The sequence below is a fragment of the Rosa chinensis genome, chromosome 4 (genome assembly GCF_002994745.2).
Source record: "Rosa chinensis cultivar Old Blush chromosome 4, RchiOBHm-V2, whole genome shotgun sequence".
Taxonomy (NCBI): domain Eukaryota; kingdom Viridiplantae; phylum Streptophyta; class Magnoliopsida; order Rosales; family Rosaceae; genus Rosa; species Rosa chinensis.
Genome location: NC_037091.1, coordinates 30091109 through 30106742, shown reverse-complemented (window position 1 = coordinate 30106742; position 15634 = coordinate 30091109). Strand labels below are relative to the sequence as shown.

At 38.7% G+C, this 15634-nt stretch overlaps 1 protein-coding gene across 26 annotated transcripts; it reads left to right on the top strand.

The window, feature by feature from the left end:
• The first annotated feature begins 3703 nt into the window (after positions 1–3703).
• Positions 3704–14734, top strand: LOC112196990 (disease resistance protein RUN1). Of its 26 annotated transcripts, none has more exons than XM_040517519.1 (20): positions 3704–4251; positions 4574–4653; positions 5096–5694; positions 5777–6878; positions 7013–7294; positions 7424–8320; positions 8490–9479; positions 9801–10151; positions 10226–10345; positions 10466–10636; positions 11173–11236; positions 11860–12050; positions 12136–12215; positions 12410–12537; positions 12643–12895; positions 13034–13154; positions 13282–13512; positions 13654–13758; positions 14022–14093; positions 14370–14734. In XM_040517519.1, the coding sequence occupies exons 3-12, from the start codon at positions 5108–5110 to the stop codon at positions 11880–11882; spliced, it is 4587 nt and encodes a 1528-aa protein (XP_040373453.1). In that variant the 5' UTR covers positions 3704–4251; positions 4574–4653; positions 5096–5107; the 3' UTR covers positions 11883–12050; positions 12136–12215; positions 12410–12537; positions 12643–12895; positions 13034–13154; positions 13282–13512; positions 13654–13758; positions 14022–14093; positions 14370–14734. The 26 variants fall into 26 exon arrangements, with proteins under 26 accessions (XP_040373453.1, XP_040373440.1, XP_040373434.1 ...); XM_040517506.1 differs by having other exon boundaries at positions 11173–11280; positions 12646–12759; XM_040517500.1 differs by having other exon boundaries at positions 11173–11280; positions 12646–12895.
• Positions 14735–15634: the final 900 nt, after the last annotated feature.

The window sequence follows — 15634 nt, the reverse complement described above, 5'->3', positions numbered from 1 at the left end:
TTATTCCCTTCCTTTTCTTGGACCAGGCCTGATTTAGGTTTTTTTGGGAGAGTGGTAGTTTTTCAGTTTTCTTGTTTTGAATAATTGAGTTTGGCTCGGCTCACCTCCTATTTTGTCCTTGATCGTTGCTGTGTGATGATTGATGAGTGACGATGTTCACCATGAAGGTCTTAGACGTTAATGCTTGTTATGTCAGTTGCTTTGATTCGGGGTTGGATAGGTGATAGGCTATTTATTTGTTGCAATTTCTTTTTCTAGGTTTGGCTAGTAATAATTTGGCTGCTTTGGACAGTCTGATTAGGTGTTTGGCTGCTTTGCGCAGTCTTTATGTGCTTGTATTTGTACTATGAGTGGTTTCTGAGTGAATTACTATACGTTTTACTGTCCTTGGTTTCAGTTTCTACCATTTGGGGGGGGGTTGACTTTTTAGGGGTTAATAATTTGAGAAAATTTTCTTCACGAAAGTTATGGGGGACGTTAAACCGAGTCCGTGGACATGTGGTACACTTAAATCGGAGTTCGTATGTGAAAATTATAGCTTAAAATGTGAAAATTATTGTTCATGGTAATAAGTATATATAGGAAAATTACTGTTGGTAGATTTCCATTTTCGGAAATCCACCCCTCACCTTAGTAACTCTCTCTCTCCTCTCCTCTTTCCCGATTTTTCTCTTCCCCTTCAGCCTCCCTTTGATTTCCTGTCGATCTTCTCTTTTCGGCCACCCAACGACGAACCCAGGGCATAGGACGACGCTCCTCCTCCTCCTTGACACACCTACGGTGGTGATTCACGACTATTTGGCAGGAATTTCGCAGATCGAGCTTCCAAACTTTACTGTAGCAGTCGGCTTCAATCACCGATTTCTTTCAATTTCAGCCACCTCCGGCTACAAAACCGGGCATTCGAGAAAGCCCACTCCTCATAGATGAATCTCTCCAAGTTTCGCGATCCAATTCTAGGTGTGGAAGGAGAATCGAAGAATTGAACTTGTCACTATTCATTTCGGTGGTCTTCGAAATTTTGCTCCGATTCAGGCAATTCCAGGTATAATTAGGCTTAGGTGCAGTTGAGAAAGATGTTTGGACTGTTGAGTTGTGTTTGTTGGTAAAATTTGGTGGCTTGTGGTGGTGTTGCTGGAGGCGCCCACGCTCCGCCATTGTGGGTGGCGCGTGATGGAGCGTAGGGCGGAGTTTTGGTTTCGGTTTTTAGCTAATTAAATGGTATTTGAGTTGTAGAAGCTGTAATTGTGATTTTTGTGTAGTTTGGATGGAATCCGATGCGGATTGAAGGAGTTGGTTAAAGAAGGGGTTTAGAATTTCAATTTCTAATTATCATAACTTTAAATTTCCGTCCTATAATTATATTTTTATAAGTGTTATTCGTACAGGACGAGAAAAGTCTTCATACGAGAAGAATACTGATCGACGACAGGACTAGCCTAATTTAGTGAGTGGACTTTTGTTTTAAATTGTGATGCATGCAATTATTTTTCGAAGTGATGAGTGATTGCTTTATTTATTTATCATGTTTCTTATCGAGCATAATATTTTACTTTGGATCATAATTTTTGCATTGTTTCCATATGGATTTCGAATATGAAATGGTTATATATGCTCAAATTTAGGTTTTTGAATTGTTTCGGTAACATGATTTGATTTTGGGAGATTAAATTTTGATTTACATGATTTTCACTGATTTATAGTTATCTATTATCGCTCGGCTTTTTATTACGAATTTGAGAATATTTTGGCGTGCGGGGCCATGTCATTGGAATATATTTATTTTCTCGTGAGAAATGTGGGGAAGCCTTATGGATTTTATTGGTTTTCGAATGTTTTTCCTCACCATACTCGGGTCTTTCTGTTAGTGTCTCCTCCTCACTTACTTTGTGTTTGTGAGTGGCAGTCGAGGATTCCCCTCCTTACGTGAGTGGTAGTCGAGGTTATTAGTTCTCATCCTCACACAATCTATGTGTAGGTGGCAGTCGAGGGTAGAGCGTAAGAGCTCCTTTACTCGTATGGTGGAATCTCTTCCCCATATTATTTATTTATTTTAGCCAACGGGGCTAAACTATTTTCTTTCTTACGCTCGTTTGAAGTTAAGGAAATAAATCGTTCTAAATCTTGCATGCATCGGAAATTTATCTTTCCAAACTAAATTGTGGGAAAGTACAAACTCTTTCTTTCTTTTCCTTATGTTATAGCCATTTAACTTTTTGTCCACTCACGCTAACGTTTTAAATGCTTTCCTCCCTGGGCCCTTCGGTTTCAAATGCCCAGTTCACAGCGTTGCTACTCGGCGCATTAGGAGTGAGCCATAGTGACCGCTCCTGCTTCCGTCATCTCGTATAGTAGGTTACTTGTTTAACCTACTGAACTTTTATAAATTTCTGTTTTAGTTTGCTCTGATTACTATGGGAAGTGTGACCCGGACTTGTAATGAATTATATTTGAGGTCTATGACCTAACTTTGGTGAATTGTTGTATTTTAATTATGGAGCTTCGTTGGACTTTACGTATTTGAAATACTATCAATATCCTTGAGTTTGAGTTGGTTGGAATATTGGAGCTGGGTGGCTCCAGGAGGATACGTTAGGATTATTAGAAGTGTTTTTGGTTTCTTACATGTTTGGGTTGCCTATTTTTAGGGGAGGTTCTGCCGAAAATTTTTGATAAAATCTTCTTTAAAAGTGGGTCCCGCAGGGCCACTTCGGATTTCAGGGTGAAATCCGGGGCGGGCCTTGCCATATTGGAACCTGATTCCGTTTCCCTAAAAAAAAAAAAAAAAACTTGTTGAATTTGATGACTTTGAGTCTTTGATGTTTGACAGTTTGATTATTTGCTTAACAGTTTTTGTGACAATTTGATCCATTGATTATGTATTTGTGTAATACTGTAATTGCTTGGTAATGATAATTTGATTAATTGATTTCAGTTTTATGCATTTCTGTACATGTAATGATAAAAAACAGTGAGTTTCAATTGCCCAGATTGGAAGCACTCTGCTTCAATTTTGCACTTTGTCTTTTGCCTGTTCTGCAGTTCTGAACTTCTGAATTTCAGGTAGGACAGTAGGAACTGAGAAACCAGTAAACCGACCGAGGTTTGTGCTCAGTTCGACACTTGAAATGTAATAAACCCGAACTGAAAACAGTTCGGTTTGTGCTCGGTACCACACTTGAAATGTAACAAACTTGAACCGAAAATAGTTTCTGCGATTTCGGTCAGGTTCCAATGTTATTTTCTTTCATAACCGAACCGTCCCAGGCCTACGTAGTCTCAACCACTACAGAGCATGAGCTATTCTCTTACATATGGTGGGTGTATAAATTCTCTTCTTAATACTTCTTTGGGTTTGTTTACTACCCTATACTTTGGGTTTGAAATCAATTGAGTCTCTATAGTTTCAATTTCATCAAAAACACCCATACAGTATCAAATCTCGTCTAATATGTTATTTCGTTACACATAAGCCGTCAGTATCTAACGTGGCATGCCAACTCAACAGAAGTGGGGCCCATTTAGAAGGGAAATTTCGAAAATTGTCCTTAGCTCTTATCTGACCTAGATTTCAGCCAAAAACCCAATTAGGGAAATTTCGTAGTCAATTTCTTAACTATAAGTGATCATTCTTGACATTTTATGAATAGTATCTGACAAGCCAACATCAAAAACGTAAAAAAGCGGTGAATAGTCTTGTCAGTCAAGCTCAATGGGTCAACTTGCTTTTACGCATCTCACTTCGCCACCTTCCTCCTAAAACTCCCGAATCCAAAAAAAAAAAAATGGAGAAAGCAAGAATTCTCACTCTCTTGCTTTGAAACCGAAAAAATCGAGAAGATTGATTGAAGGCGCGAAGAAACGAATGTGTTTGGCTTGATTCAAAGAAGATTTCGACATGGCCGGCAATGAGATCGACGTTTGGATACCCAGAAAAATGAAGGGTGGAGATGAAATTCCTTATTACAGTGAGTTTGGTGTTTATGGTTTTGGATTACTGGGCGCTCTGGGCGGTTTCCTCCTATTTTTTTTTTCCCCGAAACCTAAACTCGACATCAGCGAAACCTAAACCCATTCGACCCCCAAAACTGGAAAAATAGACCGCAGCTTTTGTTCGCTCTCCCCACCAAGCCACCGCGCCTCTGCTCCACACATCCACCGCAACTCCGCCCCGAGCCACCGCAGCTCCACGCCTCCACCGCGACTCTGCCTCAGACTCCCTCTACATCGCGCTGCCTTCAGTCTCTAAAGGTAAGTTGACTAAGTTCGAACTTTGAATTGGTTAATGACTTAATGGGTAGTTGGGTACTGAATCTATTTCAGTATTTTGGGATTGGGATTGAACTATTGGACAGTTTGAACTTTGAAGAGAAGAATTTGTTCTTCAGTTTTTCACTTCTTCGTATCTGTTTGAATGAGTTTGCTACTTCTAATTTTGGTATTTAGTCTTGATTTGGATGAGTTTGCTACTTCGAATTTTGCTTATTTTCGTGGGTTTTTCTATTCAGAAACTGTTGAGCTACCTCGTGGATGAGATTGATTTTGTTTTGTGTTTTCCTTTTGTAAATCATAGTGATTTTCATTGCTGGTAGTCTGGTACGTATGATATGCTGCTGTCCTTTTCCTATTGAATGATGACGAGTGAACTACAAGGTTAGTACAGGTCCAAAATAGGAGTAATTGTGATGATGCTTATTATATATGAAGTTTTGCTATGTCGCCTCCATTGTTTAATGTCTAAATAGGTATTTTCCTTTTTCTTTTCGGATTGCGTAAAATACAGCCTTAAAAATCAACCGACTGTGCCCTTAAGACTGTCAAATGATTTTAAATGCAATCTCTACCATAGAGAATACACAATTTCCTTGTTCCATCTGAAAACTTTCGGTTCCATCAAGCATCTAAGTAATGAATTTCCAAGTCTTCCAAGTCATCACCACTAAAAAGAAAAAGAAAAAGAGATTCTTCCAAGAATCCAAGTCCATGTCAAAAAGAAAAAGTGAAAGCATAAAATTAACTATTCTTTGCAAGTGCGCCTAGTGAGTGTATACATTTTTTTATCTATCGATTGGGAATTAACTATATACTTGGACAGTTGAGACCTACAATGCAAAAGCACTCTAGGAAGGCAACATTCAACTGTTCGAGCAAAGCAAAGAACGAAAAGCAAAATATGGCTTCTCTGACCAATGAAGCAGCCAGTTCTTCATCTTCTTCTCTCCCACATTCTTCTACTGATCACCAAAATCATTACACATACGAGGTGTTTCTGAGTTTTCGAGGCGAGGATACACGCTTTAATTTTACAGATCATTTGCACACTGCTTTGTGTCAGAAGGGAATTGAGACCTTTAGAGATGATAAGCTTAGCAGAGGAGAGGACATATCACAAGAGCTCCTTAAAGCAATTGAGGAGTCCAGAGTTTCAATCATTGTCTTCTCTCAAAACTATGCTTCCTCAAGGTGGTGCCTAGATGAACTGGTCAAGATACTTGAATGCAGAAAATCAAGAGGACACGAGGTTAGACCGGTTTTCTACAAGGTGGATCCCTCAGATGTCCGACACCAAAGAGGTGCTTTCGGTGAGGCATTTGCTACGCTTGATCAATGCAAATACAAGGATAGCATAGGCAAATGGAAGGCAACTCTTAAGGAAGCAGCAGATTTGTCTGGATGGCCTATCAAGGATGGCGAGTATGTCTTTAACCCCTCCACTAGCTATTTAATTATATATATTTTCGAAGTATTTGATTTTGTATATATGCTTTATTCATAGGTATGAGGGTAAATTTATCAGGAAGATTGTTGGGGAGTTGTCCGCCCGAGTAGTAAACCCTTCATGTATGTTGCAAATTGCTACACATCCAATTGGAATAGAGTCTTGTAGACAAGACGTCAACAGACTTTTACATGCCAAGGAAAATATTGTTTGCATGGTAGGCATATGGGGGCCTGGTGGAATAGGAAAGACTACCATCGCGAAAGCTGTGTTTAATTCAATTCGCCATAACTTTGAAGGTAGCTGTTTTTTGGAAGATGTTAGATCAAATGGCCTAGCCCCACTACAGGAGAGACTTTTGTTTGATATTTTCAGGGACTCAACTTTGAAGGTGTGCAATGTTGATCAAGGAGTCAATTTTATAAAGACATGGATGCGAAAAAAAAAAGTTCTTGTAGTCCTTGATGACGTCAGTCATTCTAGCCAATTACAGAATTTAGTTCCATCCCATGATTGTTTTAGCCCCGGCAGTAGAATTCTCATAACAACAAGAGATAAACGTTGGCTAATTGCTCATCAAGTTGATGAAGTATATGAGGTCAAGATGTTAAATGATCGTCAAGCTTTGAATTTGTTTAGTTTGAATGCATTCAAAAGAAATGATCCTCCAGGCGATTATCTGGAACTTGCACAACGTGTTGTACGCTATGCCCAGGGCCTTCCATTAGCTTTGATAGTTTTAGGCTCTCATCTATTTCTTAAAAGCAGGGATGAGTGGGAAGCTACATTAGATGGTTGTAAAGGAGAAGATCCACACATAGAGATAATAAACGTTCTCAAAATAAGTTATGATGCTCTGGGAGTAGATTTAAAAGGATATTTTCTTGATATCGCTTGTTTCTTTAAGGGTAAGTATGTAGACAATGTGAAACCAATACTAGAAGCTTGCTACGACCTCAAATCATTGATTGGTATTGCACAACTCAAACAAAAGGCCTTAATTAGAATTGACTATGAGACTTTCAAGGGTGGTAGGATTTGGATGCATGACTTGATAGAAGAAATGGGTAAAGAAATAGTGCGTCAGGAGGGTGAATCTAGCGGAAGGAGTAGATTGTGGAAATATGATGATGTCGACCATGTTTTAACAGATAATATGGTAAGTATCTAATCTAGAAAGTAAAATTTCTTTTTGAGATCTTGAAGCTAGGAGATTTTGAAACACATATTTACTAGCTTGTGCTTTCAAAATGCTATATATGTTAATAATAATTGCCTTCTTTCATTTTTCAGGGAACAAAGAAAATAAAAGGCATCGAAGTAGAGGGGCAGCTAGGAAAAACGATATGTTTGAATGCTAAAAGCTTTTCAGAGATGAAAAATCTTAGATACTTTGTCAGCGATTATTTTGCACACTATTCTGGGAATATCGATTATCTATCCAATGAGTTGAGGTGGCTTAATTGGTCCGGATGTCCGATACAATCATTTCCTTCAAATTTTCATCCAAGGAAACTTGTTGCTCTCCATATTCCATACAGCCGTTTTATCAGACGACTATGGGAGGGACTGAAGGTACTTTAATCTAATAATCCATTTTTATTTCAAGAAAGTTTTTCTTTTATTTTTTTGTATAATTAATAATGTTGCAAATTACTAGTGCTTCAGATTGGTTGATCTTTTCTTTTTTTCCTTGCTGCACAGAATTTTCCAATTCTAACATCTATGGACTTAAGATGTTGTAAATCCCTAACAGAACTCCCGAACTTCACCGGAATACCCAACTTGAAAGAGCTGAATTTATATGGTTGTGAAAGTCTAGTTGTGGTTCATCAGTCTGTTGGATTCCTAGATAAGCTTGTGACCTTAAGTCTTGAAGGCTGCTATAAACTTGTTAAGTTGCCAACCGAAATTAGCTTGAAATCTCTCATTGCTATGGATCTTAGTGATTGTCGTAGGCTAGAGGAATTTCCAAAAATTATTGGAAAGATAGATTCCTTTAAAAAGTTGAACCTATCACACACTAGCATTAAAGAATTGCATTCATCAATTGGAAATCTCATGGGGCTTAATGAGTTGAATCTAGCAGATTGTAAAAATCTTACAACAATACCATGCAGCATATATGAGTTACAAAATGTAGAGATCCTAGATGTGAGTGGATGCTCAAATCTCGTTACATTTCCAACAAAAGCAAGCATTTCATATGATCATGACAGTGGTTCATTAGCGCTTCCCAAGCTCCGTGCACTGAGAATCAACAGATGTAATTTATCAACTGCTGATTTCATTGGGAGTCTTGGTTGCTTTGAAACATTAACCGAACTTGATCTCTCAAGTAACAATTTTGTCAGTGTTCCTGCACTTGGCAAATTTGTCAACTTGCCAAGGATTGACTTGTATTGTTGCAAGAGACTTCGCGAGATTCCAGAGCTTCCACCAAATATACTCAAGGTAAATGCGAGGGATTGCGAATCACTGGAGAGATTCTTGATATTGCCCAAGTCTTTGAAAATGCTAGAGATGAACTTGTGGAATTGCCATAGATTTAGTTACAGTCTGTGCTATGACATGGTGGAAAATATTTTGCTGAATAATCAGGTCTGTTTATTCTCTCTCTCTCTCTCTCGTTTTGTTTTATGACATGATGCATACACCTTATTAATAGATATGGGGTGAGACCCGCCTACATTTTGAGGGGTATCTCACCTGAATTCCTATTGCTGAAAGAATACGTGAGGTATTGACGTAGTTGACATTTTTATTGCAGCACAATACCCGGTTTGGTCTTGTATTACCTGATAGTGAGGTTCCGAAGTGGTTCCATTGTTCGAAGGAGGTTGCTGCTAATGAAAAAGGCCCATCCAGTACATGTGCAATTTCTTTTGAAATCCCTAGCAAATTGAATTGGGAGAACATAGGACTGGCTGTTTGTTCTGTTCTGGAAAGACGTAGTTTTATGACCCGCGATGGAGTTGATATTTCCATCAATGGGGTATTCATACATCGGTGTTCCGATTTGCCCAGTTGGCGCCGTTCCAATTGGCTCTATCCAACGGCAGACCATATGTGGCTAACTTATTTTCCATTATCAGATGAAATAAAGGGAAAGGTGGATCAAAAGGGTTGGGTACCCATAGACTATTATGGCAAGTATCCCATTGAGCTAACTTATCAGTGTCAAGTGGAATTTTACTGCTCCGCTCAAATCAAAAGCTGTGGGGTTCACCTCATATGCCAACCACCGAAAGAATATTCAAATAAGATTGTAATGGCGGCCGAACCTGCCCATGAGAGTGGCATGCCGATGGCTTTCCCCTGCGAATTGATGAATTCGATGAATTTGGAAGTTAAGGTTGTGGGTGAAGCCAGATCTACTCAAATTGATGAATTTGGCTTTCAACGAGAACTCCAAAATGCTGTTTCAGAATCTTATATTACAGATGAAGCTCGGCTAGTTGATGGTGCCAGCATGTCAGAACCACTAGCCCAGCCTCATTCTGGAGAGGAAGACCAGGATCGCTCTACAAAATATGTATCTGGGTCAGCTACCGCGACAACCACGTCACAACTACAAACACCAAATGCAAAGTCGAGAAAACGGAAATGGAAAAATGTGCAAGCATCAGGTCCATCTTCCCCATCACCAAGTGTGCTCAACTCAATAGAGCCCTCAAATGAAGCAGGTGGGAGTTCAAGTCCCCCCTCCGGAGAAGCTGCATTTCCTCAAATTATGGCCATGCAGGATATGATGAATCAGGTGAGTGCTGAAGAATTTGGAAATTCAATTATCTTGCATGTGTCTATGACGTACCAACTATTTTCAGCTTAACCTTAGTAAAGCAGGCTTACTGGCCTTTCCAAAGTTATGCTACTGCCATTTGAGTCCGTCTTAAAGTCTTTTATTATTTGGTGAAACGGTATATTAATATGATTTTTATTGTCCCATCTCACCTGTCTATATCCTGGCAATAGCAAAAGGTTCTATGTTTGCGTATGTTCTGGTTGTGTTTTGTGTAATCAAACTTGTTTTTATGTCCATTATCCTTTCTATTAAGTATGGCTTTTGGTCTACGCGCAGCTAATGACTGTGCAAAAAGAATTGCAAAAGCAGATGACAATGATGGTTCCTGTCCTAATTACAAATGAAGGCAAACGATTAGAGTCAGCTCTCAGTCGGAGTACAGAGAAGGCTGTAAAGGCCAATAATATTGCTTTGAGGGCTCTGTCTCAAGAAGAGAATGCAAAGAATGAGAAATTATTGCGAGACCGTACTCAACAAGTAACTGGTTTGATTGTGAACAAGGACTTTCCAGCCATGTTAGAGAAAATGGTAAAAAATGAAATAGCTGCTGTTGGACCAGCTGTTGTTCGTGCGATCACTCCAGCTACGGAGAAAACAATACCTTTGGTTATATCTGATTGCTTTCAGGTAAGAATTTTGATGATCTGGCTTGTTCCTTTATAAAATTGGCTTTAGTTATCTAATTGATGCTTGTGCTGCAGAGAGGAGTGGGAGATAAAGCAGTTAATCAATTGGAAAAATCAGCTAACTCAAAACTTGAAGCTACTGTATCCAGGCAAATCGAGGCGCAGTTTCAAACATCGGGTAAACAAGCTCTTCAGGTATGTCTAAATGTGATAGTGACTTAATTTCTTTGCATTTGTGATTTGAATATCTAACACGCGTTTGATTTGCTTCAGTAAACCTTTTAACTAATGATATATATAACCCTTTTCACATAGGATGCTCTCAAGTCTAGCATGGAAGCTTCAGTGGTACCTGCCTTTGAGAAGTCATGTAAAGCCATGTTTGAGCAAGTAGATGCCACAGTCCAGAAAGTAATGGTTGAACATGCAACTGTGGCTCAGCAGCATTTTGAGTCTGCACATTCGCCGTTGGCCCATGCTTTAAGGGTGTGTATGCTTTTTCTCTGTCCAGCTTCCTCTCTTTTAATACTTTATTTATTGACAAATTTTCATCGCTTATGCTTTCAAGAATTATAATGTTTGGAGTCTTTGATTCTATATGAGAAAATGGGGAATGAAGATTGGTAGCTCATTAGGAATTATTATCTGCTCACAGTGACTGTAGAACTTCTTGTGGGGTGCACTAGTATTTATGTAACTGGTCATAGGTTGATACTGCGGAACTGGAATGTGTAATAATGCTGCTCCACTAGTGTTTATGTTTTGAATCTCAAAGTATTAATGTTCTCTACCTGCAAAGAGTAGTATTTTTGAGTTGATGACTGAAAGGATGAGTCTGTGTTGGGTTCTAGACACAAGGTTTTCTTTTGGTCGGTCAAGATCTCACTGGTTGATATCTTTCTAGGAATAGCAAATGTTTTGGCTTTGCTTTTGCTTTCTTATGCAGGTCTTCTGGGTTCACTATGGTGTACAGCTTCATCTGCACATTTATATGTGACTCTGCATCGTGATGTTATTTGCAGGAAGCTATTAGCTCTGCATCATCAGTGACTCAAACCCTAAGCGGAGAACTGGCTGATGGTCAACGCAAGTTAGTAGCTCTTGCAGCTGCACGGGGAAACTCAAGTGCAGTAAATCCTGACTGTTGTTCCGCCATGTGTAATGCATTATGGTAGTCAGCATTCAGATCAGAATACGGCAGTCTATCTGGACTGTTACTGCATTAGAATCTGACGCCTTGTTACTCCCATGCATTACCATGTAATATCATGTGCATGTAATTTACTCTGGTCTATTCTGAGGTGCATTAGCGAAAGCAAATTTCACTGAGATGTGTTCTGTTAGAGTGGTTCAAAGCAACAACTTGAAACGATGCTGCTCTTTTAACTTCAAGTTTCAAATTGTTAGAATTGAGATTTTATGAGTTTTCCTTCCTTTTCAAGATATTCCAATTTAGGGTTTTCTCTTTGTTCTAAAAACTGCAGTAGTAAGCATACTACGGTTGACATTTCTAGACATTTGGTTTTTCCTCCCCTTCTTTCTGTGCCATTTGTTTTCATTCATGTACTGAAGGACAAACATTCTCATGTTAATCTTTTTCACTATATTAATTTTCAAACCTAAGGATTGTATTATATAATTGGTATACTTGCAAGCAGTGAAGAATATGCTAAAAGTTCTAGTCTGACTTGGCTAAATTCCACTTCAAGGTGATGCGGCAGGCATGTGCTGACCTTCTTGAGGGAAGAAGGCCTTTGTCTCTAATGATGGGGTTGATGCTTAAGTAGTTATTGCTTGTTGGAGTTTGCCAATATTGTAGATTCATGCAAGCAAGTTGTTGCTTGAAATCAACCGAACACTACCTAGATTTCTTCACTGGTAGATTTTACCTATTTAAAAGGTATGATCTCTAGTTAAGTAACTTAAATTAAACATGCACGATCAGCTCTTAAACATTTTCGTATAATGTTCCTTTGCTTATGTAGTTGGATGGTTACCAGCAAGCATACACTGATATACCTTATAGTGGCGAGACTCTTCTGATGGTCAGAGCAAGCAAGGGATGGTGAGTCCCCTGATTTATATAAATGATATTGTGCTCATTCTTTTCCTCCAACACCCTTCTGCCAATATAAGATACGATTCAAATGAATGCTTGGTGCTTCGAGCACACGAAAACAGAAGATGATGGCAATTTAGATTTCTCATATGTTCTTAAAAAAGTCTGACTGCATGTCTTTTCCATTGCACTGATTGCAGTGATCTAATGGGGTGGTTGATCAAGAGTTTGCGGTAGCCATAGGAAGTGGCATGATGCTGGAGCTATAAGCATAGATGGTGCTGGTGTTGTATGCTGAGGTTATTTCAGAATACTAGTGCTTATTAAGGTTTGTTCATGCATATTAAATTTTTCTCTACAGCGTACAACTTCAAATTTCATAAATATGACCAATAATTCATCAAACTCATATACAACAATTTTTTGGTATCAGCAGTTATAGCCTGGCTTTGGCAAAGTATCTTGCTTCAAGGTGATGCCGCAGCTATGTGCTGACCTTCTTGAGGAAGAAGGAATTGGTTTCATTGTTTCTAAGGATGGAATTGATACTGTGAGTAGTTACTCCTTGGAGTTTGCCTCTGTTGTAGATTCATGCAAGCAAGCATGAATTATTTGCATCAATTCAGCAGCACATATTCAGTAGCTAGCACCAATCTGGATTACCATTCACAAGGTCTAGTGGCACAGTAAGTAAGAGAAGAAACTAATTCTAAATATTTATATCATGAAAGAAATTGGATCTTAATATACGTTTCATTAACTGATGGCAATTTTGATTTCTAATGTGTTCTTGAAAAAGTCTGACTGCCCGTATTCTATTGCAGCGATCATATGTGGTTGTTGATGTGGTTTCAGTCATAAGCAAGTGGCATGAGTCTCTTTACACGCTGCTGCAGATCAGGCTCTCTCCAACAAGTATTTCTATTCATCAAAACTGATCAATGAGTAAGTGCATATGTGTAATACTCTTAGAATAAATACCTTTCCTTTTCCATTCTTTTGTAACTTAGAGGTAGCATTTATTTTCAATTTTTCAGAATAATAATGCATACCTATTATGTTTTGTATTTAGGTTTTATTTTATCATAATTTACAATCAGAAGCCAGTTTAATGAAGTGATCACAGAACAGCTCATTTTCTTAGAAAACAGTTGGAAATATTGGACTATCCTCGATTTAAAGACATAAACGTTGAGGTCTCAAGTATATATCACAACTTTTCCATTATCTTCATCGTTGATTATCAATTGAGTCCCACTGTTGTAGGAGAATATTGGTGGCAGTCAAGGCTCTGCAAATCACGGTATTCCATATAAATTGGTTGATATGATCCAGTAGTAATATTTGGCTTCACTTTGTTACTTACATTTCGATTATTGTTATCAGGTAATAAAGTTTCTGGGTGATTAATGTTATACATTTTGATTGTTGCTTCTGCTTGCAGTGGGAACTATAAACTTTCACTTGGAATGGTTGCAGATTTGAGCAAAATCGGGTACATGCTGATCTGTCTGAATTTGAGACGACTGCAAATGAACCAGAAGTAAAGGTATTATTTCCCTTGCTCATCATCTGTTTCTCTTCCTAGTTGATGTAATTTTCTTATTCAGTGTTCAATAAAAGATAAAATATCTCCTACATATTTCAAAGATTATCTTCTTAATTTTTCTTGCTTAACGGGTATGATCTTTGGTTAATTTTTTTCTTGCTTAACGGGTACGATCTTTGGTTAATTGGAATAAATTAGCATACGTAACTTAGCCCCAATACATTTTCATATAATTAATGTTCCTTTGCCTATCAAATTTGCAGGTGACAAGCAAACCAATAGTGATATACCCCAACAGTAGTGAGACCTATGATGGTCAGAGCAAGCAATGGGTGGTAAGTCTCCTTCTGTATGAATGCACAGTGCTTGTTGCCCTACGTTTTCAGTTATAGCATCTGGTTATAGATAATTTCATTCATGATATAATTCATAAAGTAATGTTCTTTTGTGAGATATAATGTTATATAACCAGATGGTGAATCTTGTACCACTTGTTGGTAAAAGTATGAAATCGATCTTCCTTGTATATGATGAATTGTTCGATGGATGATGAGAATGTTGAATTGACATGTTTGTGAAAAAGTCTTGACTGCGTGTGCTTCCCATTGCAGTCATCAAGTAGGCGGGTTGATTAAGTGTTTGCAGACGTAGTCATAGAGAAGTGGCGTGAGGCTGGTGCTTCCCTGTTTGGAGGCTGCTGCAGAACAACTCCAAATACCATCACGGCAATATCTAAGGCTCTTTCTAACAAGCTAGTCTTTTGCAGTTAACGATGCTCAGTTGAGTTCTGAAAATGAGATGTAAATATTTGTAATATGATGCAAAGAATAAGTGCATGTGTCTTTTCATTTCCTTGTTTTGAAATTCAAGTAGCAGCAAACCTATCACTATGGTGCTTCTGCTGTATGGTGGCTGGTGAGTTTGTTTCACATCCAATAACACTGCTGTTACCTTGCAAAGTTAAATCTCACTAACATTCTGTAGTGTGTACTAAACAAATTGTGAAAGTAGAGTGGCATCCTACTAGTCATATTAACAGGAAAATCTTGAAAAGTTAGCTCATTAAAACTGAGTTCTAGGAGTGATTATTTCTCTACACATAAAATCTGGTTTATCATATGTCCCCGATGTCATCTCTTTGTCCAATGTGTCCAATGTCATCTCAATTTCACCAACAGATACAAGGAGTCCTAATCAAACAATGGAAGCAGCACAAACTTTGCATTTTTTTGGTCACATTGGAGGGGATTGAACCCCTGAAGCCGATCCGAACCCAATTTCTCACCTCAGGTCCCAAAATTTACATTTTTCGGTATAGGTGCGGGAAGACACCGGAATGAGATATTATTAGAAAACCAAATGGCATTGATTAGGTTCAGCAGGAAGTGAGTACTCTAGATGAGTAAATGATTCGACTGTAGTGGAGTTCAGTACTCTAGATGAGTAAATGATTCGACTGTAGTGGAGTTCATGTCGGTACACCCTCTTTCATCGTGTAACTTGATTATGGAAAAGACTGGTAAACTGAATAGATGGTGCAAGGTCAAGTGCTGCAGGTTGCTGATTCTGTATTAGGGGGCAATAGACTTCTATTGGAGGACAATACATGACTGATAGACGTCTATTGGGGGGCAATAGATGTCTATTAGAGGGCAATAGATGTCTACTGGGGCAATAAACCTTTCCGGTGAGGTTTTCAGAAAAGTCCGGCGGGGTGGCGGCTGGTGACTGGAATCCGGCGAAAGTTGGCTGGAATCTAGCGACCGGTGACGAGGCTCCGGCGAAGTCTCCTATGGTTTTTCTCTCTTCCATTCTCTCTCTCTCTCTCAGTAACAAAAGGGTGAGGGTAACATGGTATTAAAAAAAGGGTTTTTGT

Excerpts from the sequence above, each read along its gene's own strand:
- LOC112196990 (XM_040517503.1), top strand. The coding sequence starts at position 5,108 with ATGCAAAAGCACTCTAGGAAGGCAACATTCAACTGTTCGAGCAAAGCA. Across the intron at positions 10,637-11,172 it reads CGTTGGCCCATGCTTTAAGG|GAAGCTATTAGCTCTGCATC; the intron begins GTGTGTATGCTT and ends TGTTATTTGCAG. Across the intron at positions 11,281-11,859 it reads CACGGGGAAACTCAAGTGCA|GTGATGCGGCAGGCATGTGC; the intron begins GTAAATCCTGAC and ends TTCCACTTCAAG.